Genomic DNA, 24,619 nt, shown 5'->3' with positions numbered 1-24,619 from the left:
TCACGCAACTGTAAGCAACTCTACGCGGCCTGTACGCCCGACCTACGTTTATGTACGCAACTCTACGCCCGCTACACGCTGAATAAGCTACGCTGATACGCGCTTCCTACGCAACCGTACGTAACCCTACGCTTGGACTACGCCGATCCTGCGCGGATCATCACAACTATTTTTCATGAGTACGCAGCCGATTTCGGCGTAGTCGCTACGCAACTCTACGCAACTCTACGTAAAGCTTGGTGTGAAACCCCCTATAGATAGATTCAGAGATAGATAGATAGATAGAGATAGATAGATAGATAGATAGAGATGAATAGATATAAAGATATGTAGATAGATAGATAGATAGATAGATAGATAGAGATGAATAGATATAAAGATAGGTAGATAGATAGAGATGAATAGATATAAAGATAGGTAGATAGATAGATAGATAGATAGATAGATAGATAGATAGATAGATCCAGAGATAGATAGATAGATAGATAGAGATAGATAGATAGATAGATATGAATAGATATAAAGATAGGTAGATAGATAGATAAATAGATAGATAGATAGATGGATAGAGATGAATAGGTAGATAGAGAGAGATAGATAGATAGATATCTATAGATAGATTGATAATGAAAGAGATAAATAGATATAGAGAGAGAGAGAGACAGAAAGAGGGAGAGATAGATAGACAGAGAGAGGGCTTGAGACAGACAGACAGACAGAAAGAAGAAAACACAAACTTGGATGAAAGTGTCCTGCAATGGGAGCTGTTGATGGCAGGATCGTTCACTTGGCTCACCATCACATGTCTAATCTATGACTGTGTAACTGGAGTCTTCCATAAAATATCTTAATTTCTTTATCCACTCGACAAATTGGCATGATAAGGGCTCTTCCAAAACAGCCTTAATGTTGCAAGACTGAGTTGGAATGGAAACCTGACATTACCATTCCCCTTTAATAGCAAGTGCAACTTACTCACAAAATTGTCCCAGAAAGTCTTCAGCATTTTTTTTTTTTTGGTGGTTTCTCCAATGGCATGGAGGAGGCTGAAATGAACCTAGTAGGCCCTATACATGATTGCATTTGAAGTCACGTGTAGAATGACGTTTTGATTAAAAAAAAGAGAACAAGTTAATTGTATCTATTTGAAATTCTTTGTGGATGCTTTCAATGCCCTTCTATTGACTTTCGCATCAACTGTGTATTTCTTGTGATGCTCAAAATGTTTTTAACATTGAACAGATCCTTACAGCCATGCTCTGTTCAATAAAAGAATAAATTCATAATCCACCTTTCTATACATATATATGCCAAGAACAAAATGAATTGTATGTTCAAGAATATTCAAAAAAGGAAAAGTCTCTTGAGTATATCTTTTTTAAATGCACACACACATACACACACATACACAGTCTGCTCATTGAATTTGAAATGAAGTGCATGCAGTGTGCATGACCCACTGCGATGCACCTTCAATGTACTGGTTTCGAGATGACGCAGTGTACTGGGCATACCAAGAATAAGTCTCTAAATTGGGTGAGAACAGCTCCAATTATCCACCAGGAGTTCTGTCGCTTCTTCCACCAGCTATCAAACTCGTCATCCTCTCACAACCATACCTTTAAACTTGAGACTCTGTACTTTCTCAATACTTAAAAGTGAAGTACCATGCACAACTTTGCACAGTGTTTTGTTTTGTTGGTGTTTTTTTTTTATTTATTTTTTTTTATATTTTGTGTGTGTGTGTGTGTGTGTGTGTGTGTGTGTGTGTGTGTGTGCGTGCTGGGCTAATTTTGGTGAAATATGCTTGATTTGCTTTTAGTGCCTTTACAGAACTTTCTCTTCAATAGTTTGTCCCCTCTAAACTTTGCTTCCTGGAGTTAGCCATACATCCAATTGTGAAACCAGAATTCTGATATTTTTTTTTCTCTCTTGCACCTAAGCCATTCTCCTGAAACACCAAGGTGAATTATTGGGGGGAAAAAGGCAAACTAAAGTGTCTTTCTGTTGATGTAGCATCAAAAATAGGAAAAAAAAAGTTTACTTGTATTTACACGATAGCTTTCCTCCAAGACCCTGGCAAGAAGTATCTTATCAACCTGCATGTACTCAATGCATTTCAACTTTGTATACCGGTACTTTATACATTGTAGTCGAGTGTGTATCTATGTTAGTAATAGTTTATTTATTGTTGCTATGTAGGGCAATTCTTTTTCTAGCTGTTAGAAACGGCCAGCATGAAGTGGTTTCTACCCCCCTCCCCTGCCCAATGCTGTCATGACAATATGTGTACTGACTCAGCTCATTTTCAGTGGCATTTCTGATTCATTTATTAAAATCCATATCGTTTCTCTAAATATCCATTATTGGGAAAAATAGAGTATGGCATGTATAGATCTTCCCCCTCAATTGTTAAACAAACTAGTGGCTACTCATACAGTACTTGCATTTATAACAAAAGCTTGAACTCTACTATTAAAAACAGAGCCAATGGAGATATGGCCTTCTTTCTCTCAGCATGAAAGGCTAATCTTCGTGTGTGGCTTGTGCTCAGTGTACCACTGTGTGTGCATTCCTGTTTGGGTGTCACATGTCTTCAAGGGATTTACTTACATCTACTCTCAGTCATCTACTATTAAAGAGACCACATACATACACACATACATACACACATACATACATACGTACATCCTGTACACACATACATAAATACATACATACATACATAAATACATACAATCATACATTTGTGTTTGCCTCATACATGTACTATATTCAATTGACTGGTAGAGGAAAATGTATTTCAAGAGAATATTTTTTTTCTGGAATGAATGTATAGATAATCACTCAGGTTTCCATACTCATACTGGACCTGCCAGCCACCAAACAAATTCCAAAACCGTACTCACCATCATGGCATACAGTGTAAACTAGTGACACAGACACAACCTCAAAGAAGTAGCATTTCATACCATGAGGGTAGACAATTCTGTATGCTCCAAGAAGAAAAGCCACCATTTGTTACACTGCATGGCTATTAAAGTCAAAGTACTTTGACCGAAGAATAATACAGACCTTAATTTTTAATTTTTTGTCATTTTTTAAACACGATAACCACTAAGCCCAAAGCATGCGTTACATAGCTTTGGGACCCCCACATGTGCTGTATGTACGCAAGTTACTGTGAGCCACATCCCTGGAAGACGCAAATGTATGCATGTCACAAATTATTATCAACATAGTTTTTAGCATGGTGTAGAATATGCATACTAAATATTCTGTAATTTGTACAAAAGATATCAAATCATTTTATCATTTCATCATTCTCCCACGAGAAAACAGGAAAAATGATTTACAGTCATGTGATTATTTGTGTCCAATTGCTGACGGGTGTCAGGACTATCAAGCAATGACAATGATATAAATGATTGTGCAGAGTTTTTCCAGCTTCTGCCACTTGAAATCGATCTGTCCATTAATCCTGTCTCTCGTTTCAAATTCTTTGCCCGCAGGAGGACGCCACTCTCATCACGGAGATAAAAGACGACTTGCAGTCCGAGTGCTCGCGGTTCGGGGAAGTCAAGAAAGTACTCATATTTGACGTGAGTTGATTTCCTCTCTGCTTGATACTAAACATCGTAATCTGCTTAGCATGCTTGATGCTGCAGATGATGATGTGGGGGTGTTAAAGACATTACTTACTATTTGCAGATGAAACAAAAGCCCAGCTTTAGCGCTTCAAAATAGTTCTAAAATGTGAGTTACGGATAGAAACAGCCAATATGAAAATGTCAGTATAATCAATGGCAAAGTATTGTTAGATATACAGAATGTGAACAATATTCATAATAAAATTGTTTCTAGAATAAACTGTCTGTAGTTATGGTTTATTGAGAAAATAGTGAAACAGCTATGGTATCTCCTTATATTTTAGGCTTTATTGCAAAATTCTTATGTGGTACACTCATTGGTAGGATGTTTTGTGACACAAGTGACCTACACATGCATCAAATGTGATAACTCAAACATTTTAAAACAATCCCTTTAAACAATCCCTTTAAAGTCAGCCTTGTCACGGAGCACACTTTCAGTGACTTGTAGAAAAACTGTAAGGCCACGAGTCTTGAAAAAACATTCTTTGCACATGATGTCTATGTCAAAGTTCAAATGATTGTAAAGGACAGGATTGAGAAATTTAGCACAGATCGAAATGGATTTGTGCACATGACTACATTTGTGGGGGGGGGGGGGAGGGGATGCATGTGCACATCTACAAGTTTCTTTTGATTTTCAAGGAATCCTCAAAAAAAAAAATTATATTTGAGTTAAGGTAGGTAAGTGCTCTTCATATAAGTATTCCTGTTATGTTTTTTATTGGACGATTAGAAATAAATTGAATAGAATTGAATTGAATTGAATTGATTTGAATTGAATTGAATATGTGTGCATGTACAAGTTTCTTTTGATTTTCAAGGAATCATGAAAATTATATTTGAGCTAACGTAGATAAGTGCTCTTCATACTAGTATTCCTGTAATGTCTTTTATTGGACAATTAAAATTGAATTGAATTGAATGGAATGGAATGGAATGGAATGGAATGGAATGGAATGGCATGGCATGGAATGGAAAGGAATTGAATTGAATGTAATGGAAAGGAAAGGAATTGAATTAAATTGAATGAAAAGGAATGGAATTGAACTGAATTGAATGGAATGGAATGGAATGGAATGGAAAGGAATTGAATTGAATTGAATTGAATTGAATTGAATTGAATTGAATTGAATTGAATTGAATTGAATTGAATTGAATTGAATTGTCTTTGAATACTTCTCTGCAGCGCCATCCCGACGGAGTGGCCTCTGTCAAATTCAAAGATGCCGAGAATGCTGACACCTGTATAAAAGCCCTGAACGGCAGGTAAAGACTAAACTTCTGAAGTGAACTGTCATTACCCTTCTAAACTAGAGACCACAGTCAAACTTGACTAAGTCAACCTCATGCAAGTCGAAAAATTGTCAAAGTCAAAGAAAAATTCTTCCGTGATGGATGTAAACATGTTAATATGTTATTAAATTCAAAGCTAATGCTTATTTGGGCAACATTTTAGAGAATGTTTGTTTCTGTCTGTGATTGGCAGAATATTTGTATTTTCTTCTTCTGATAATGTGCAGATTCAATAAGTTCACCTTTTTCATTTAATCTCTCTTTATAGACCGATCCAACCTGGCAGTAAAATCCCTCATTACTGCTGTGTCCTATGCACGCACGTATATGCGAATGCATGATATATATTGCAACCGGCCTCCGCCCGCTGCAATAAACATATCATGCATCCAGCATATATGCATGCGTGCTTGGGACACCGCAGTAATGGCAGATTTTCTGCCAGGTTGAATCGAATGATAAGAGTCAGGGTTGCCAATTTAGTGATCACACAGATGATAAATTATGCAGCAAAGTTGATACTCACGGGACTTCATGGGTTGATTCAATGCAGGTGGTTTGCCAAGCGCCAGCTAGAGGTCCAGGCCTGGGACGGAAAGACGGACTACAAGATAGAGGAGACGGACAAGGAGAGGGATGAGAGACTGAAGAAGTGGCAGGACTTCTTGGAGGAGGATGAAGAGAAGGAGGACGTGGATGGAGAGAAGGGACCGGGGAGCAAAGAAGGAGCAGGGAGCGAAGAGAGGAGAGAGGAAGATGCTGGGGGCGTTACCACGGAAACGGTCAGGGAGGAGTCATGATGGTCTTCTTAGTCAAAGTGACCACCAGTGACTGCCGAGGTGAGTTTCTTTTTTTTTCTTTTGGCTTATTTTTGTCTAATCCAAGATTTGTTTGTTTGTTTGTTTGTTTGCTTGTTTGTTTGTTTTTTGATAGCTTTTTGTGTCATAACCCCCTTAGATTAGAGGCTCGTGTATTTTGGGAGTTCTTTATGGCCTTTCAGCCCCATCTCTTGTGAACAGGTTTAATTTGCATTTGTTTGATATGCCTTGTCCGCCTTGGACTACTGAACCTAAAAATGTTGGAATTCAGAGGTTGGGAATTTGTTGCAAGTTCATCGTGTCACTACTGGCAACCAGGGATAGCCTGGAGGTATTGTCACTGCCCAGAAAGCAGTAGATGACAAATTTAATATCTGCTGGTTCCTTTTTCCTGACATGTTTGTTAAAAATGTAGATCAACAGTTGCGATCTTACAAATTTCATTTGTGCAGAGGGAGACAAATTGAAGAAAACTCATACCTCAACATTTAGTATCATCATTTTGCTATTATTTCCAATTTTGTTTAAAGGGACATTCCAGACGATTCACATAATTTCGCATTATTTAGTAATATAAATTGGTAGTGCCATGTATAGATTAGTGGAATTTATTGTGGTCCTTGAGTGGAGAAACCAATACTCTGAAAACCTCAAAACATGACACACTGAACACAGATGATGACATACCAGGCTCATATATTCCAATAATGTAGCATTGTAATTTCCAAAAGGTGTGATTTCACGGAGCACACGAACGATTTGCGAAGGACGCGAATGGCAAAATCTAGCATTTGTATTTTAGTCTGCAAAAGATCGCCAAACGAACGTGAGGGCTCGGAAGCGTCGTCAGTTTTTCGCAAATTTTGTTTTTACTTCGGGGAGAATTTCAAAAAAATTTGAATTTTTTTTGCGAACCTGTTCCGCACACGTGGTTGTGATTTGCTCGTGATTTGTTCTTGAAAGTGTCTGTAAAGCCTCGTCATATGCGCAAGACCTTCGCAAGACACGCGTGATGTTCGCAAAATGTTCGTGAAACCCCAAACAGACCCCAAAACTTTGGAGAATGCCTCGCATATGTTTCGCAAAATCTGCGAAGTATTTCCGATCATTGTACGACGTAACCGCAAACTGTTCGCATACCTTTTGAGACATTCTCATGAACGTTTAGCGCATGTTTAGGGGATGTATGACCTACGTTTTCTACAAATCAAAATCATAGCATACATCTAAACATCAAACAATTATTAACAACTATATAGTAAAAAAGAAATTAAAGACTAGCAAAGAGAAAGAAACGTTTGATGTACAAAAAATCGCAGAATACACTTAAAATGAACCTAAAGTATACCAAAATTACATTTGAAACTTGAGATTGTGTGTTTGAGAAACTGCAAAAAAAAAAATCAAAAGCTGTACTAGTGGAGATAGATCCTAAGAAAAAACTCTAGGCACGCACACAATAGAGAAATGAGAGAAAAAGAGAGGAGAAATACGGGAAAGAAAAAAAAACTTCAACTAAAGACAGCTCCCACCTCTCCTTGGGTACATTTCTCCTATGATTATTGAAAAAATTGCGTTGTTCGCATATCCGTCGCGTGTTCTTTGTGTACGTAACATGCTGTACTTTAGCAATGAAACACACGACATTCGCACATACGTCGTGAGAACTTTGCACTAATTGTGCAAGAATGGTTTTCAGCTTTATTGTCGGAACACATTCAGAGAAAAACTTTTCTGAGTATTGGATTTTTCCATTCGCCTCCTTCGCAAATTGTTCGCGTGCTCCGTGAAATCGCACCCTTACAATGCCACTTGCTTAACAACATCATTTGGGTAGAATTTATACATGCTTTCTTGTTGTTCTGCTTCTATGAGCACCGAATCATTCATTCTTATGTGAAGCTGCTGTGTCATCATCCTTCTTCATTGTGATTTGTTATCAATTTTTAAAACGTTCTTATTTCTAATCCCAATTCTTATGTGACCCTGCATCACAAAACCAACAAAAAGTCACCAGACATGGGTTTTTAATTCAGGGCAGATTCTGAAAGAACAGACTTTTAGTTTAAGCACAAAAATGATATATAACTCAATTCAAATGGACTCTCCTCATCTATCTAAATATTGGAAACAAAGCTCACACTCTGGAAAAGTGTGTACTGAGAAAAGAGATTTTGAAGTATATGGTCTATTCAAGCACTCAATCTTACCAAGCTGTGCTGAAATTTGGCACACTAAATTAACACATTCTATCCATGACTATAAAAATACCAACTTTCAAAGCAGTAGCATCATTCTTTCAAAGGTTATTGGAGTTGAAAGTGACGAGAGTGAATGTTAATGGCCTTGTTGATGCCCCTTGAAATGTTGGGGCATCCAAGCCCACTTTGCCCCAAGCTGAAATTACCCCTCTAAAAATGGCCTTGACCTTCAAAAATCTTATTATGCCTCCACCACGAAGTGGGGCCGGAGGCATTATGTTTTCGGGTTGTCCGTCCGTCCGTACGTCCGTACGTACGTCCGTCCGCTTTCGTTTACGCGATAACTTGAGTAATATTTACTGGAATTTTACCAAACTTGGTCCAAGTATGGAGTATGATGGGGCAATTATTTGATTAGATTTTGGGTGAAATCAGCTGAAGGTCAAAGGTCAAAGGTCAAGGTCAAATCATGAAATTGTATCCGTTTACGCGATAACTCAAGACTGGATGGAGCAAATTTCACCAAACTTTGTTGGAGGATGATGTATGATGGGACAATTACTTGATTAGTTTTTCAGTGAAATTGGACAGAGGTCAAAGGTCAAAGATCAAGGTCAAATCCTAAAATTTATCTCTTTACGTGATAACTCAAAACTGGATGAAGCAGCTTTCACCAAACTTGGTCCAAGGATGATGTATGATGGGACAATTAGTTGAGTAGATTTTAGTGACATTGGCAAGAGGTCAAAGGTCAAAAGGTCAAGGTCAAATGCTACAAATGTTGCAATTTCCCCCATATCTATGCAATGCCAGAAGGTATTTTCTTGAAACTTGGTGTGGACATGTACTACTGCGTAAAGATTCTCCAGAGAGAATTTCATGTCATAAGGTCAAAGGTCAAAAGGTCAAAGGTTAGGTGAAAATGTTGCAATATTACTTTTCTCTCAAATGCTTCAATGTATCTTCGTGGAACTTGGTACATATGCATGTACTGTCTGGCAGGGATTATCTAGGGAATTTAGGGGTCATGGGTCAATAGTCAGGGGTCAAAGGTCAAGGTCAACTCCTCAAAATTTTACTATTTCCCTCATATACTAGTATATGCAATGCTTGCATTATTAGTTTCAAAACTTAATACATATGCATTACCTAATGGAGATTCTCCGGGAAATTTCCAGCCAGAAGGTCAAAGGTTAAGGGTCAAAGGCCAGGTTTCAATGCCCCCCCCCCAAAAAAAAAAATCTATTTTGTACCGTCATCACACTCTTTCTTCGTACCTTGGAAATTACTCATTGCATAAACTTTCCCAAAATTCCCCAAATATGTGTACCTGCACTCTTAGAAAATTATAGCAAACCCAGTTCAAGACATTTCTGACAAACCTGTCATTTCAATATTTTGCCAGTTATGTGAAACTGTCATGGATCACACATTGTGAAGACATTGTACTATACGCCTATTGGGAGAATCATGCATTATGGCGGAGGCATCAGTCGCCATAGCGACATTTCTAGTTTTGAGTTCTGCATTTTGGCAATACATACTGTAGATCTATTGGGAGAATAACGCTGTATGGCAGAGGCATACCAGTTGCCATAGCGACATTTCTAGTTTTCAGTAAAATCAAATATGTTTGAGAATGATCAGGTGAAGCTATGAATATGTTTTGTGATCAGCAAAATGCTGAGAATTTGATATATCAAATCCTTATTCTATCTCTATCATATACAAGGGGGCATGCCATAAAATTGCACTTGAGTCTTGTTCAAGTTTGCCCATCAGCTTCCCGCGGGAATGCAAAGTGCACTGTGCAGAGCACACCGAGGCCATAGTACGCATACCTCCCATTATTTTTACAGCGCCGATGAGACCCTTCAAAATTTCTGCAATTTCTGCATCCCAAGTGTCGGCTGAAAGGAGATGCTTGTATTGTCGCATTTAGTCTGGCTATGGGTAAAGTCTGCATTTTAAGTATGCATTTGAAAAGATGACAGTGCCAAAACAATAAAGAATATGGATTATAGAGAACAAAAATTATAGCAGCAAAAAATAAATCTGAGGAGGGTGCTTCTTGAAACTATTGTTAGTTATCAATTGCTATTCACCAGCTTCTAGTGAAGTGGTTAGATGTACTTTCAAGTGACAAATGTAATAAAGACTTAAGAGGAGTTCCACTTATTTCTTTACAGTTTGAAATGCATTCAGGGACCCGTTATGCAATATTGTTCTGTGAGTTTGATGATAGCTGCCATCAATTTTTATCTCAAATAAAGATGAATGTGTAAAGCCCAGAATTCAATTTGGATGTTGTGAGGTGAGGAAGTATTTCATCGTAGAGGTTTAAAGGACAAGTCCACCTTCATATTCATGTGGATTGAGTGAAAGCAGCAATATTAGTAGAACACATCAGTGAGAGTTTGAGGAAAATCGGACAGTCCTTTCAAAAATGATGAAGTTTTGAAGTTTCTGCGCAGTCACTGCTGGATGAAAAGACTAACTACAGTGTATGATGTCACATGCATAAAACAATATAAGGAAAATGTAAAGAGAATTTCACAAAATTTCATTATTTGAAAAAAGTACACATTCCCTTGACTCATTGCTGATGTATGTTATGGGTAATATTATTGCCCCTGTCTTTAGAAAGAGGCAAGTCAATTGCTCTTTTATTATGTGAGAATAGTGAAAATACGTTGAATTTTCTTTATATTTTCTTTATACTATTCAGCACATATGACATCACAAATTGTAGTACATGTAGTCTCCTCATTTAGCAGTGGCGTCACTGAAACTTCAAAACCTCATAACTGTCGAACAGACTGTCCAATTTTCCTCAAACTTTCACTAATGTGTTCTACTGAAATTGCTGCATTCTCTCAATCCGGGTAATCCTTATGTATATGAAGGTGAATTTGTCCTTTAAACAACCCCTTCGGCAATGTGTGGGATTTTTCATTCAAGTTTAATACTCCAGTGGATGTCACTCATCAAAGTATGACACGACCGAGAAAAACAAAAATTTCCTCAAAATAATTATCATCTGTGGTGCATAATAAAGGAGAGAGAAGAAATTTTGATTCTGCCATAACTTAGAGGTCCTGTTTACCTTTGGGAACAGTGATTTAAAAATTTTTCAAGGTATGACATTTAATGCATAGGTCTGTTGTACCACAAAACATCTTATCATATAACATTTTTGCGATAAAGCCTAAGATATATATGGAGATATCTGTATTTTTCTCAATAAACCGTAACTGTACATGGTTTAGTCTGGAAAAAAAAAAAAAAAACATTTTCATAATAACTATTGTTCACATTTTGTATATTGAACAATACTTAACATCGATTTTACCGATTCAAATTTTTACAGTGATTGTTTCTATCCCTAACTCACATTTTAGAACTATTTTAAAGCACGCCGTTGTAACGCCATCTCTTGAACCTCCTTGGTCAGACTTGGCTTGTCAATTAAAGGCCTCAAGAAAACACATTAAAAAGTGACTGTATCTTGTGTGAAAGGCTGGAAGAAGCTTCAACCGCTGAATCTGGATTGGACATTATGGCTGGAATTCACAAAGTTAGTTTAACTTTTGACCACAAAAAAAAAAAATACACTTGAAATCATATCACGTATGCCAACAGACATCCAGGTCTACAAAAATTGTATGCCTATTTTGCAATTCTTATAGTCTGTAGACAGAATTTAATCCATGGATTCGATTTAAAATACCTTAGTGATTTCAAGACTATTTGTTCATGACATTTCAGTGTCCAAGTCTTAATCTAATACCAGAATGGATGAACATGACGAATGGCACATATCATCTTGTATCTTTAACATTGATTATGCTAATTAACATTTTTACAGTGGAAGAGCCTGCAAACTGACTATTATCATACCTCAGCAGCATATTAAAGCCACTGATTACCATTGGGAGCAGTGATTGAAAAGATTTTAAAGTTATCAGGTTTGATGCATAGTTCAGTTGTATCACAAAATATTCTACCATATAAAGATTTTGCAATAAAGCCACAAACATAAGGAGGTATCACTTATTTTCTCAATAAACCATAACTGTAGACGGTTTATTCTAGATTTTTTTATACCCCCGCCAAACGAAGTTTGAAGGGGGTATATAGGAATCAGCGGTCGGTCGGGCGGTCGGGCGGTTGGCGGTCGGTCCGTTGCAAATCTTGCGTCGCGAACTACTTCCTCAGTTTTCAACCGATTCCCATAAAACTTGGCACAGATGTGTGCCTTGGGTTGTATTCTACCATATAAAGATTTTGCAATAAAGCCACAAACATAAGGAGGTATCACTTATTTTCTCAATAAACCATAACTGTAGACGGTTTATTCGAGATTTTTTTATACCCCCGCCAAACGAAGTTTGAAGGGGGTATATAGGAATCAGCGGTCGGTCGGGCGGTCGGGCGGTTGGCGGTCGGTCCGTTGCAAATCTTGCGTCACGAACTACTTCCTCAGTTTTCAACCGATTCCCATAAAACTTGGCACAGATGTGTGCCTTGGGTTGTAGATGTGCAAGACGTATTTTTTGACAGTACCCAAAAGTACGTTGCCATGGTAACGGCATATTATGGGCAAAAATGGGTACAAATATTGCATCGCGAACTACTTCCTCAGTTTTCAACCGATTCCCATAAAACTTGGCACAGATGTGTGCCTTGGGTTGTAGATGTGCAAGACGCATTTTTTGACAGTACCCAAAAGTACGTTGCCATGGTAACGGCATATTATGGGCAAAAATGGGTACAAATCTTGCGTCGCGAACTACTTCCTCAGTTTTCAACCGATTCCCATAAAACTTGGCACAGATGTGTGCCTTGGGTTGTAGATGTGCAAGACGTATTTTTTGACAGTACCCAAGAGTACGTTGCCATGGTAACGGCATATTATGGGCAAAAATGGGTACAAATCTTGCGTCGCGAACTCCTCCCACAGTTTTTGATCAATTTTTATGAAATTAGGTACAGATGTTCATCTGAATATGTTAATGTGCAAGACACATATTTCCGCAGTGGCAAAAAGTGCGTTGCCATGGTAACGGCATGTTATTGGTAAAATATAGGGCAAAATGCTTCATGGCAAAACTGCTTCATCAGTGTTCTTCCAATTCTCATGGAATTCATATTGAATGTTTGTCTTAGGATATAGGTCAGCATGACACATTTCTTGACAGTGACAAAAAGTATGTTGCCATGGTAACAGCTCACATATTATGAGCCAAAATGATGGAAAATTTTGTGTTGCAAACTACTTCCTCAGTTTTTGCCCAATTTCCATGAAACTTGGTACAGATGTGTGCCTTTGGTTGTAGATGTGCAAGACGTATTTTTCGACAGTACCCGAAAGTACGTTGCCATGGTAACGGCATATTAATGGCAGAAGATCAAGGAAAGATCTTGCGGATTTAACTACTTCCTCAGTTTTTTGACCAAAGCTTATCAAATGTTGTTTTGACCAAAGCTTATGAAATGTTGTTTGGCGGGGGTATAACCAGTCGCTGTAGCGACATTTCTAGTTTTTTATAAAACTTGTTCACATTTTGTATATTTAACAATACTTAACATTGATAACACCAATTAACATTTTTACAGTGATTTTATTTTCATCTGCAAATTGTAAAAAGGTTTAACACTTCCGCCAACATTTGTCGGGAACTTGATTACTTACTTCTTGGAGGATCCATTCAAATTCTAGGAAAGTATGAGTACAAATTACCAATAAAGAAGGGAAGTACGATTACCAACAAAAGTAGTGGTGTACTCCAAACCTCTCAAGACCTCCATTTTGACATTCATGCTTTTGATATTGTGCTTAGATGTCTTGCCGGTGAGACTGAAAGGAAACCGGTGTCCAAATATTTGTGTTTATTGAGTGACTGCTCAATAAACTAATATATTCAATAGTGAATATTGAATACATTGAATATTGCATATTCAATATTGAATATTGAAAATATTGAATATTGGAATCGCCTCCCCACTGAAGTCCAAAATGCCACCTGTCTTTAAGCATTCGTAAGAGCATACGATATCTCTTTTGGAGTAGAATTGGGTCGTTTTGATATCCCTATATTGTATTGTGTAAAGGGTATTATCGTACTTCAGTGAATGCTATGAATTCGTGATTATTATAAACAAAACTTATTTTGCACTTTACACACAGCTTTGTTATTTTTTTTTTTGATATTGCTATGTCAAGCAGAATGTCCTTGATGTGTTACTTTGTGCATTCTGCATTATTTGTTGTATTTTGTTATTCTGTTGCAGGGCCCCCAAGAGTATATAAACTCTTGTATAAATAAGTATAAAAGATATAAAAGAGTATATAAAAGAGTATATAAAAGAGTATATAAATACGTCAGTGTATAAACCACTGATGGGGCTACCCTGGGTGAAGAATACTGCAAATAAATAAATGAATAAATAAATGCAGCAATGTTAGTACAACACATCAGCAAAGTTTGAGGAAAATCAGACAATCTATTCAAAAGTTTTGAAATTGAAAGTATTGGTACCAGAATAACTTGATAAGAAGACTTCAACAATTTGTGATGTAACACATTGACAACCATGTAAAGAGGAAATAAAGAGAATTTGACAAAATTCCAATTTCGTTGTTTTCTTTTAATGTGAGAAGTACACATTTCCTCCTCTTGATACTAACATATGTTTAAAGTAATGTATCAGTAATTCCTTCTGTTTTCTTAGAGAAAAGTGCTTTTTCATTAAGCTAGAAAAATAAAGGATATGTTGAAATCTCTTTTTATTTCCTTAATACCGCTGTCCATGCTTGGCATCAGGAAATATTGTAGTCTTCTCATCTACCAATAGTGGCACCAAAACTTTAAAAATTCATAACTTTTGAATTGATTGTCTAATTTTGTGCATTAACTCAATCTTCATATATATTTGGGTTTCATTCCCCTTTAAAAAGTTGATAAGGTCCATATTTACACAGGGGATCATTTTGGGACTGGTGGGGGAGACTAACTCGTATGAAAGAGTAGCAGGGCTCCCCGAGGGCTGGTCTATCATTTACCAGTCCAAGTCCAATGCGACACAGGGGAATCCTGGACCCATGCCACACTAATAGCTCCTGGGCGTCCCCACTGGGGGAATACTAGGGGGAGAAAGAGAGGGATTATAGGATTAGATTTCATTGGCTTTTGTGATGCAAAAATATTTGGGCGCTTGAAAATGAGAGGAAGTTTGATGATGAAAGATATTCTGATCCATCTATCCCACCACAGTTGAGTTCAGTATATTTTTCTGTTTCCATTTTCTCCTCTTATATTGCTTCTCTCTCTCTCTCTCTCTCTCTGTCTTTCTCTCATCTAGTTAGTGGTCATGAAAAGCTCATGCTGAAGTTTTTAGGGTGAAAACTATAACTTCATTTTGTTCACTGCTGCACAAATCCATGCATCCTTTTTGTTCTGGCATGGAATTTTTGACTTTTCATTGAATGCATCAACAGCTTTTAAAATTATAGACCAAGAGAACAATGCTAATTTCTGCTCACTTTAACATCGCTTTTATTAAATGTGATTTTTTTTTTTTTTTTTTTTGGGGGGGGGGGGGCAAATGCAACTTTCTATGCACTGTCTTCACCAAATTGTCCCTGAAATGATGGTGAAATGATAAACATCTGTGTGGAGAAAAGATTTTTATCATACAATATTCCCTCTTGTTAGAATTTTCAAATTCATAAAATCTTACCCACGTCTTGTTTGAACATCAATAGACTTAAAACGTCAAATCATTTTTATTCTGATTCTTGATTTCCCCCTCTGTGTTGGCACACACATCTGTTTGTAATTTGTCAGTGAAAAGAGCTGAACTCTACAAAGAATATTGTTCAAAATTAAAAAAGAAGAAGGCAAAGTAACAAAACTGCATGAAAATGGCATGACCCAAAGGATGAAAACAATCAGGAAATATATTTTGCAATGAAGTATAAATCACTGCAAGTTTTTCATTCATGACATAGATTTTGCTGGATCTTTATATTCAAGCTGCTCATATTGTGTCTGAGCAGTCAGTTTTTGCACACTTGAACTTGTATAGATGGGAAAGTGTGTTGACATGCAGATGCTGTATCTGCATAGTATGTAGAGGGAGAAAACTATAGTCCTCGGGTTTTTAGTCGGTAGTGGGACCAGGTGGGACTGGTAGCCAGCCATGGGAAGTGATTACGTAAGGAAAAAATGTTCAGATCTCTATCAGGGATTCTTTGGATTTGGAAACAACATGATTGTGGTGGAGATACAGACTCCGTCTTATCCTCCTTCCCCTCCCTCTCCCCTTCCCCACCCCTTCTCTTTCTCTCTTATCCTTTCACTATCTCCATATCCCCTCCCCTCCTCCTTTTTTCCTCCCCCTCTCATCCCCTCCCTGCTTCTTTTTTCCTATCCCCTCCCCTGTCCTCCTCCTCCTCCCCTCCCCCCTCATCCCTTCCCTGCTGCCCCTCATCCCCTTGGCTCTTCTATCTTCCATTTGGACTCATTTGCCATGAATGTGTACAGCTGTGGCAAGACACAAATGCCCCCACTTCACAAGAGTTTCAGAAGTCTCTTTCAAAGACCTCACACACAGTTTGCTGGGCTGGCACTGACACTTAGAAGCGAAGTGGGCCAAAGCCAAACACATCACCATGTGAATGTGATTATCATTCATTGTCTGGGAGATACAGTAGCTTAACACCACTTCACCGAAATGATCATGTGTCTAGGCACCAAATGATGCAGACAGTCGCTTCAACCATTGGGATTGATAAATTTACCCCCTGGCTGGTGGTCAATATAGATACAGAGCTCAGCACTAAGTTTGTTTTTTTTTTTTATCTGGTGGCCCATTTGGGCCAGTAATTTCTTAAGATTTTAAATTTTGGTGGCCTAAAAAAAAATGTATTGGCCCAAAATAAAAAGAAACATAATCCGTTTTTTAATCCTAGTTGTCTTATCAGGCCACTAAAAGATAACCTTTTTGAAAATTTGGTGGCCCAATATGAAGTTTGAGTGGCCTTTGGGCCATTGGGCACCACAAATGCCAAGCCCTGTATAGATGCATACGTATGCAATATACATGTATATTCATATATGCTTAGGCTTTGCAGAGTAGAGCAGATTGGTTGTGATGTTTGTTACTGAGCATTTGTGGCAATATTCAGTGGTTGAAAGGGATGATCTAAGAAATTCATATGGGTTTTCAAAGGCCTTCTTGTTGGGGCTAAGTGCTCACTGGCCGCTCAACTCTGTTTTTCATGATGACTCTTTGCTCATTTCTCTAGCAATATCGATTTAAATGCAAGAGGGCCTTTGACAAAGGCCAGAGGTTCAGAAACAACTTGATTATAATCAAGTTTGGATTGTTGTGGAGATAAGGATATCCTTGTCCCATTTTGCTTGTTAAGGACACAGTACATCCTGTGGTAGCAGGGAGGTGGCACTTCCCTGGTGGTAGTACTCGGCATGGCAAGTTGAGCAAGGCATCTCAACCAAGCATCTCACAAGTTTGATGCAACAGAAAAGACTCAACAACAACATAATATACCAGTCACTAGAGCATGCTCTCTATGGATTAGCTTTTCCTTGTTTTTATATGATAAAATTTCTGCTCATGTGAGAGCCCATGTGTGTGACTTAATCAATGTGGTATTTCCAACGTGGAATTTTCATGGAATGAAACATATAATTTGAGTGCAGCAGCCCTAATAAACCAAGTCTTGAGGGTATTCACACAGTTCAAGTGTCAACAAAGGAGAGGTTCAGTATGATTGTTATACAGGTAAAAAAAAAATAAGCCGCTGAAAACTACTCACGGGCCTGTGGAGTAAAATCGAGTCACTGACTGTGTAATATTGACTCAATTTTACAAAGGTCACACAACAGTATGTGCTTCTAACTATTTAGGTGCGTAGCACATCACAATCTGAGCATTTGGAAATTGTGTGCTGTAAGCAAAGATTTAATGTGATGTTGAAATCTTTTGCAAAAAAAATACGGAGGGGGTTGTTTTCTTAAATAACATTTTTTGTACACAAAGGGAGAAACTTTCAAACATCAGTGTTTGACAGTAAGCTACGAGGATGTGGATGGATTTACTTGATGCACTAACTTGATTTACATTTATACTTCACAAAGGTGTATTGCAGTTTGGTTTTCTATGCTTTCTGCCTCCATTGGTCAGGTAAAAAGAAGGAAATTTGTCCATTTTCACCTTATGAAAATTAAAAGAAAATAAAACAAAAAAACAGCATGAAATTATTATTATATGATTCAAATGTGTGTAGTACATTGTGCGAGGCAAGGATTGTTGTTTCTGAAGGTATATATCATATCATATTCTTGAGCATTCTTTTCCAACTTCCCTTTGTTTTATTGCGTGCAGGTACAGTGGATTTGATCACCAGTTTCTTCCTTCACTCAGCGACGTAGCTGAGGAGCCTTGCAGTCAGACTGCGGGCAGTTTGGATGCAACCCTTGAATCTTTACAGCAAAGTTTAGCTTTGTACAGTCACAAGCATTCAGGAGTCTGGTCATCTGAAGGTCTATCATTACATGGAGTATAGGTTTTCTGCAAAGATTTCCAAGTTTGACCATCATCCAGAGTTCAACCTTCTTTTCTCTGAAAGATCGCTCCTTTGCTTGTGTTGGACAAAACGTTTGCAGAGTATTGTATTGGCAGCAGGGGTGCAAATGTTGTAGAAGAATGGATCTGATACTCAGGCAGAATAAAGTGCTCTTGAAGCATTGGTAAATTGATCAGCAAGCAAGTGTATTAAGTTAAATGTGAATATATGTTTCATCAGTTTTATGAGGCTTGAAGCATGCTACGAAAACATGATGAGCTACTAAAATCATGAAGAACCTAAACCTCTTGGTAGTGGCATCACTAAATCTCATTGACATAGTACACACACAAATCACCAATGGTAGCATAGGAGTTAATCCATCCTTTGAAAACAGTTACAAGGTTATATTTGATGTGCCGTGAGGGGGAAAAATCTTGGAGTTATTCCCCAAAGATACTTTTGTATGATTTTGTAGTACCTGTGTTCCTATCTCTGCTGTGTATAGTATTTATAGCATTCCACGTCTATCATGCTTTGTGAACAAAAATAGATAAATAAATGAATGAATGAATAAATGAATAAATAAATAGATAGATAAATGAATAGATAAATAACTAAATAGATAAATAAATGAATAGATAAATAAATAAATAAATAAATAATAGAAAATAGAGTGTGATCCTAAAACATGAAAATATGACCCAGTGGTTTCTGTTTGGTTGAAATGAGAATATTTGTACTCCACAAGAAATGTTTTGATAACCAATTATTCAATAGTTGGTAAGGTTTTCTATGTTTCATGGGAGGATAACCTTTGTAGTATTTCAAAAGAGGAAATTATGGCTCAGACACATGAAAAAGAAGCATATATTGCAAGGCAACAGGAAGCTAACACCTATTCAAAAGAGTATTTTTGTATATGTATTGTTGCCCATTGATGACTGAGAGTGATTTTATTTTCATTTTTAGATTTAAAGAAACTGCTGTTCATGTGGTTTGTAATTATTGTTGCTTTTTAGTAGTCATGTAAGTTTCTATACCTTTCTCAATGTTGTTGTGAAGTGTCATATTGAAATTGAATCCTGAGTCTGTTAAGATGAAATCAGCCAAATTTCTGGAGTGGAATCAGGGCAGTGTTGTTCGTTTTAGATTAAATTAGAATATGAAATATCATATGTCTCAAATGCATTATTATGATTGCCTTAAACTTGTACTTGTGTTTCATTATCTCAATTACTAATCAGTGATGTTCCTTTTTGATACATGACTCTTAATATCTTTAGGGAATGCAATTTCTTTTTTCAAAGAAATATGCAAAGATGAGTACAAACATTTTTTTTTTCATCTGTTCAAACACGTTTGCACTATCCCTCATCTAAGCAAGTGCTTATTACTTCATTTCATTTCTTGTCATGAATTTTTTCCTTCTCATGAAAAAAATGTTCCTAAGGAAATACATATATATAGATATAATGACACTTACTAAGGGAAAATTTTGATTTTGTGATACAAGTTATGGTAATATAGTACAGGCTTGATATATTTTAAGTATCACTGTAAATTGCATTTTCTATTACGGAATGTTTAATGTGATTACATGGGTTGATACAACCCCTACAATGAGTTCATTTATGAGTAGCTTTACATCATTGACAAGATTTTTGTTTTTCTCTCCATCATTTATGATCAAATTCTTCATCGAAAGAACAGATTTTGTGATGACATTCTTTTTCATCAGCACTTGGAATGCATGTTTGTGTGTACATACAATGCAAATTATGAAGGGAGTGATCTCATTCAAATCTGGTCCACGTTTATGGATACTTCTGGCATTTGAAATCATTTTAAAGTCTAGAGGAGGCTTTATCTACATGTTTTGATATATGTTTCTTTGTAGTTATTGTAACTTCACTGACCAGTGACTTTATACATAAATTATGCTTCTAAAGCTGACAGACACATGTATATATAGAGAAGGGGGGGGGGGGCAGTCAGTTAGATTTTAATGGTATGATAATAGGAACAAAACATACTAATGTACTTTAACATTTTCTGTTAGAAAACCTCCCCTATTTTGGATAGATGCATTTGTGGCATGAAGTCATGGAATATCAACAAAGTGGTACAAAACTTTAGTAATATACTGTTTATCAAAGTCACATATGATGTGATAATGGGATAGGATCCTTACAAACTATCCAAGTGCTCAAGTTATGGAGCCACATATCGAAAGTCTTTTACAATCTCCGCAAACTGTTGCAGGAAATCCTGGCCTAAAACCAGGTCGTTTTCTTAATGTGTGAGAGAACACACAATGGATAGATCTCTTCCTTGTAAAACAAATAGAGAGAGAAGGCCTATACATAACTTTTTTCTAATCAACCATCTTGGGTAAACATGGTTTCAATGTGCTTCACAATTACGTTTGTGAATGCTTTCTACATTTAGAATGTCAAAGTACCCATATCAAGTGATGGGGGGAGGGGGGTTTCTGTGACTTTGTAGTTAATGTAATTTTCTTTTCTCTGAAGATGCATCTTCATGTGTCTGCCTATATGGCAGCTCAAGTTCCTCTTACATGAAATAAAAATCAGAATTAAAAACTCTACACATGAAGTATGTGTTCAGGGTTGTAGTAGCATTGCTTGCCTTGTTGGGATGTGTTTGTTTTTGTGTTTGTGCTTTATGTGTACGTAGATCTGTGATGGGGGGGGGGGGAGGGGATGGTAGCAGTCGCATATGTTTTTAAACACAGACAAGGACATATAATCAATAGAAAATTGTTCCTTTTTTTCTCTTCAAAAGGATTTGATTAATTGTTACTACTGTAACTGTTGAAGCAGTTCAAGATGTGGTAGAAACAGTGCAGGTCAGAGAGCAGAGTAATAGGAGCTGTCTGGAAATAATGCTCAAAATGTTCTTGCACATTTTTTTTTTCAGGTGTATGAAAATGTTTCCGTGTATATGCATATGCGTAATGTATGTGAATGAGTGTGTTTGTGTGTGCAGCAATGTTTGTCTGCACATCAGTGAAATTTATAGTACACATTGACATGTTAATGACCTGAACCAAAGTTACAGTCCTTGAGTACTTATGTATTAAAATGTCTTATACAGTTGGTTGCACATACTTCTTCTGATTTTTCAAACCCTGGCCCTGATTTCATTGTTTATCAGAAAATGTATTTTATGATGCATTTGCACCAGTTTTAAACACAGATCTTTTCGTTTTATCAATTTGTAAGAAATACATACAGTAATACATGAATAAATTACAGAAATACACCAGTTAACGTATATATTGTTATGAAGATATCCACGGGAAACATAATGAAATACGCTCATTAAACAGGCCAATTTCACAGCGTGTTAAAAATCTCGATAAATCAAAACCCCTTCACTGCATGTACACACATGTACTCTCCACCAACGATAAGTCTTGGGCTCGATATGGGGGGGGGGGGGGTGGGTGGGAGGGAGGGGTGTAATATGCGCGTGCACGATGTGTGTGTATTTTCTTCTTTTTTTTTCCTGCGATGTCTGTACCTCCTGTGGCACGCACGACATTCATGGTGTTCATTCTGTCCGCGATCAAAATGACACGTAAATGCCAAAGAGAACTATACAACATATCAATACAGGTCGGTCCATTGTTATTTGGAAGTGGACTTTTTGAAGTGTGGTGCGAAAATCCAGCATGTTGTCTCTCTGAACAGCGAGCAAATACGGCGGCGGTAATTATCGTGTTGTTATAGCGTCGATTCAGTTTCCCTCTTCCATCGTGGTTCTGCTCAAAAGCAACCTCGATAATACTTTCGACTTTTGATCAGAGGACTCAAAGAAGAAATTATCGAACTGTCTGTATGTCACGAGTATACGAGCCAACATGACTTTATAACATGCATGATTAATTTAAGGAGCAAATTAATAAAACAGTAATACGATTACAAGCAGATAGAAATTTAAACAAGAGAAGCGGGGAAGCCCAAGACAAAAAAAAAAAAAAAAAAAAAAAGAAGAAGGAAAAGGACATCCTGATTAAAAACAGATACAAGTCTCTTACCCCCTCCTGTAATGAATATAAATGAATACACAATGAATATCAATATTCTTATATCTTTTCCGACGAAACGAGACACAAATGCATTATTCGAACGCCATTAATTCGTGAAAGAAAGAAAAAAAAAGAAAACAGAAATTCAGAGGACAGTTTCTTTCAATGTTTTTCACACTTTGATTCTAGCGGTTGCAAGTCAAGACCCCTCCCCATACAAAGAACACCCGTTCCACTCAATACAATACCATGAATGTTCTCGTTACCATATTTATAGCCCTTTCCTGTTATTTGTACCAAATTGCACCGGAGTAATTGCTGTCGATGCTTCAATTTTCTATATTTCTAACTGGTTCCTTAAGGCAGTTTGTACACCTCCCGTGCCTTGTCGTTGGTTATGACATGATGGTTATGAAAAACCAGGAGCAATTGTTGCTGAGGTACATATACTGAAAATACATGTAATGATAATAGTAGTTGTACAAATCTCTACAAATAATGATAAAGGTAATGAATTGAGTGGTACAGAAGAAAACGAACTAGCAGGGAAGATGGCGTACATGTTAGTAGGCAAACATACAAACACGAGGATTTCCTTCCAACGGTCTACAATTTGCAGATAGTGTGTCAATATTTACGCGCCATAATAACTTTTCCCTAATCAATGGCCATTTACAGCTCTATTCAGCGCGCGACCACATCGCGCGTGAAACCGGGTAGCGAGATTTTGGTGACTCGGCCGATTTAGGAGGAAATCCCGCCAGTTTTGATACCATTCTTTAAATAGTGTCTTTTCTCACTCTTCGTGTTTGAGTTTCGCCGTCATAACAAATCTTTAATCAGCAAGTTTTAAAGAAATAACCAATGAAAATAAGCCAAGAAAAATCTATGAGAGTTCGGGAAAGAGAGTTTTTGAATTTATGCACTATAGATGTCCTTGAGCTAATATATGGAGAACAGGGCTGTATAAAAAAAAAAAAGAGTAGTCATAAGTAACCTCATGCAGCGGTAGGGCTTAAGTTCCAATGCGGCTCTTATGCGTGATCGTCAAATGTTCGTCAAATTCTATGCCCTAGGGACGTGAAAGGGAACTATTTAGAATAGTATAGAACCGACGAGAAATGCTAAAATAACTTTTCTTGTTGTTATCGTTAATTATTATCAATTTTATCATCATCATAACTATCAGAATATCCATAGCATTGCTATTAGTGCTAGCAATAAATGGAAGGTCAAAAAGTCGGTGACCATCGGTAGAGAATGAAACTATAGAGGTTAAATCTGCTTTACACGACAAGACTGTAAACAGGAGTCAAACTCGCAAGTAACCATCGCAAACGCCACAACAAGCAGTTAGTAAACTCGTGGCCAAATACCGATGGACTGTCTCCACGCTGATGACGATTATCTATCTATCTATCTATCTATCTATCTATCTATCTATCTATCTATCTATCTATCTGTCTGTCTATCCATCTATCTGTCTGTCTGGCTGTCTGTCTATCATATCAAACCCCTGTCTCCCCTTCCCTTCTTCCTCCTCCTCCCCCTCCCAACCTCTTGCCCCCCCCCCCACTGTGATAACAAAAAGCCATACGATTAGCTTGTCCACTTCAGATAAAAATGTTCAGAGTTCGCACAGTCCATCATTCTGAGTACAGTCGTTCAATTTGTATGTCTGGCCATGGTAGACTCAGAGAGATGTCTGTAGGAATTAGAAGGAGGGGAAAAAATCCGGACAATGTCCATCCAAAGCTAATTGTAGATCGCCATTACATTGTCGGCGAGGTGTGAAAAGTAAACGAGTATATTTGACTTCTTTCTCTCTGGAGGGGGTGGACATTGCACACACGAAGAAATCTTAGAGAAAGAATCATTGTCTGAGCAAATACATCATCGACAAACAGTGGAGACCCACATTCAGTTTCCGATTTACGTTTATTTTATACATGCACACTCGGCCACTTTTTTTTTTTTTTTTTTTTTTTTTACTAACATGGGAT

At 37.3% G+C, this 24,619-nt stretch overlaps 1 protein-coding gene across 1 annotated transcript in view; it reads left to right on the top strand.

Annotated features, from left to right (window-relative positions):
- LOC140242989 (17S U2 SnRNP complex component HTATSF1-like) overlaps positions 1-19,124 on the top strand; it is a 40,999-nt gene extending 21,875 nt beyond the window's left edge. Inside the window, exons 2-5 of the mRNA XM_072322729.1 lie at positions 3,513-3,602; positions 4,840-4,919; positions 5,500-5,785; positions 18,379-19,124. Of these exons, the coding sequence (XP_072178830.1) occupies positions 3,513-3,602; positions 4,840-4,919; positions 5,500-5,746 (417 nt within the window). The 3' untranslated portion in view covers positions 5,747-5,785; positions 18,379-19,124. The remainder of the gene's footprint in view (positions 1-3,512; positions 3,603-4,839; positions 4,920-5,499; positions 5,786-18,378) is intronic.
- Positions 19,125-24,619: the final 5,495 nt, after the last annotated feature.

This window comes from Diadema setosum, chromosome 19, assembly GCF_964275005.1.
Source record: "Diadema setosum chromosome 19, eeDiaSeto1, whole genome shotgun sequence".
NCBI classification, from domain to species: Eukaryota; Metazoa; Echinodermata; class Echinoidea; order Diadematoida; family Diadematidae; genus Diadema; species Diadema setosum.
Note: the sequence above shows the minus strand (reverse complement) of the source record. Positions and strands in the feature narration are given on the sequence as shown.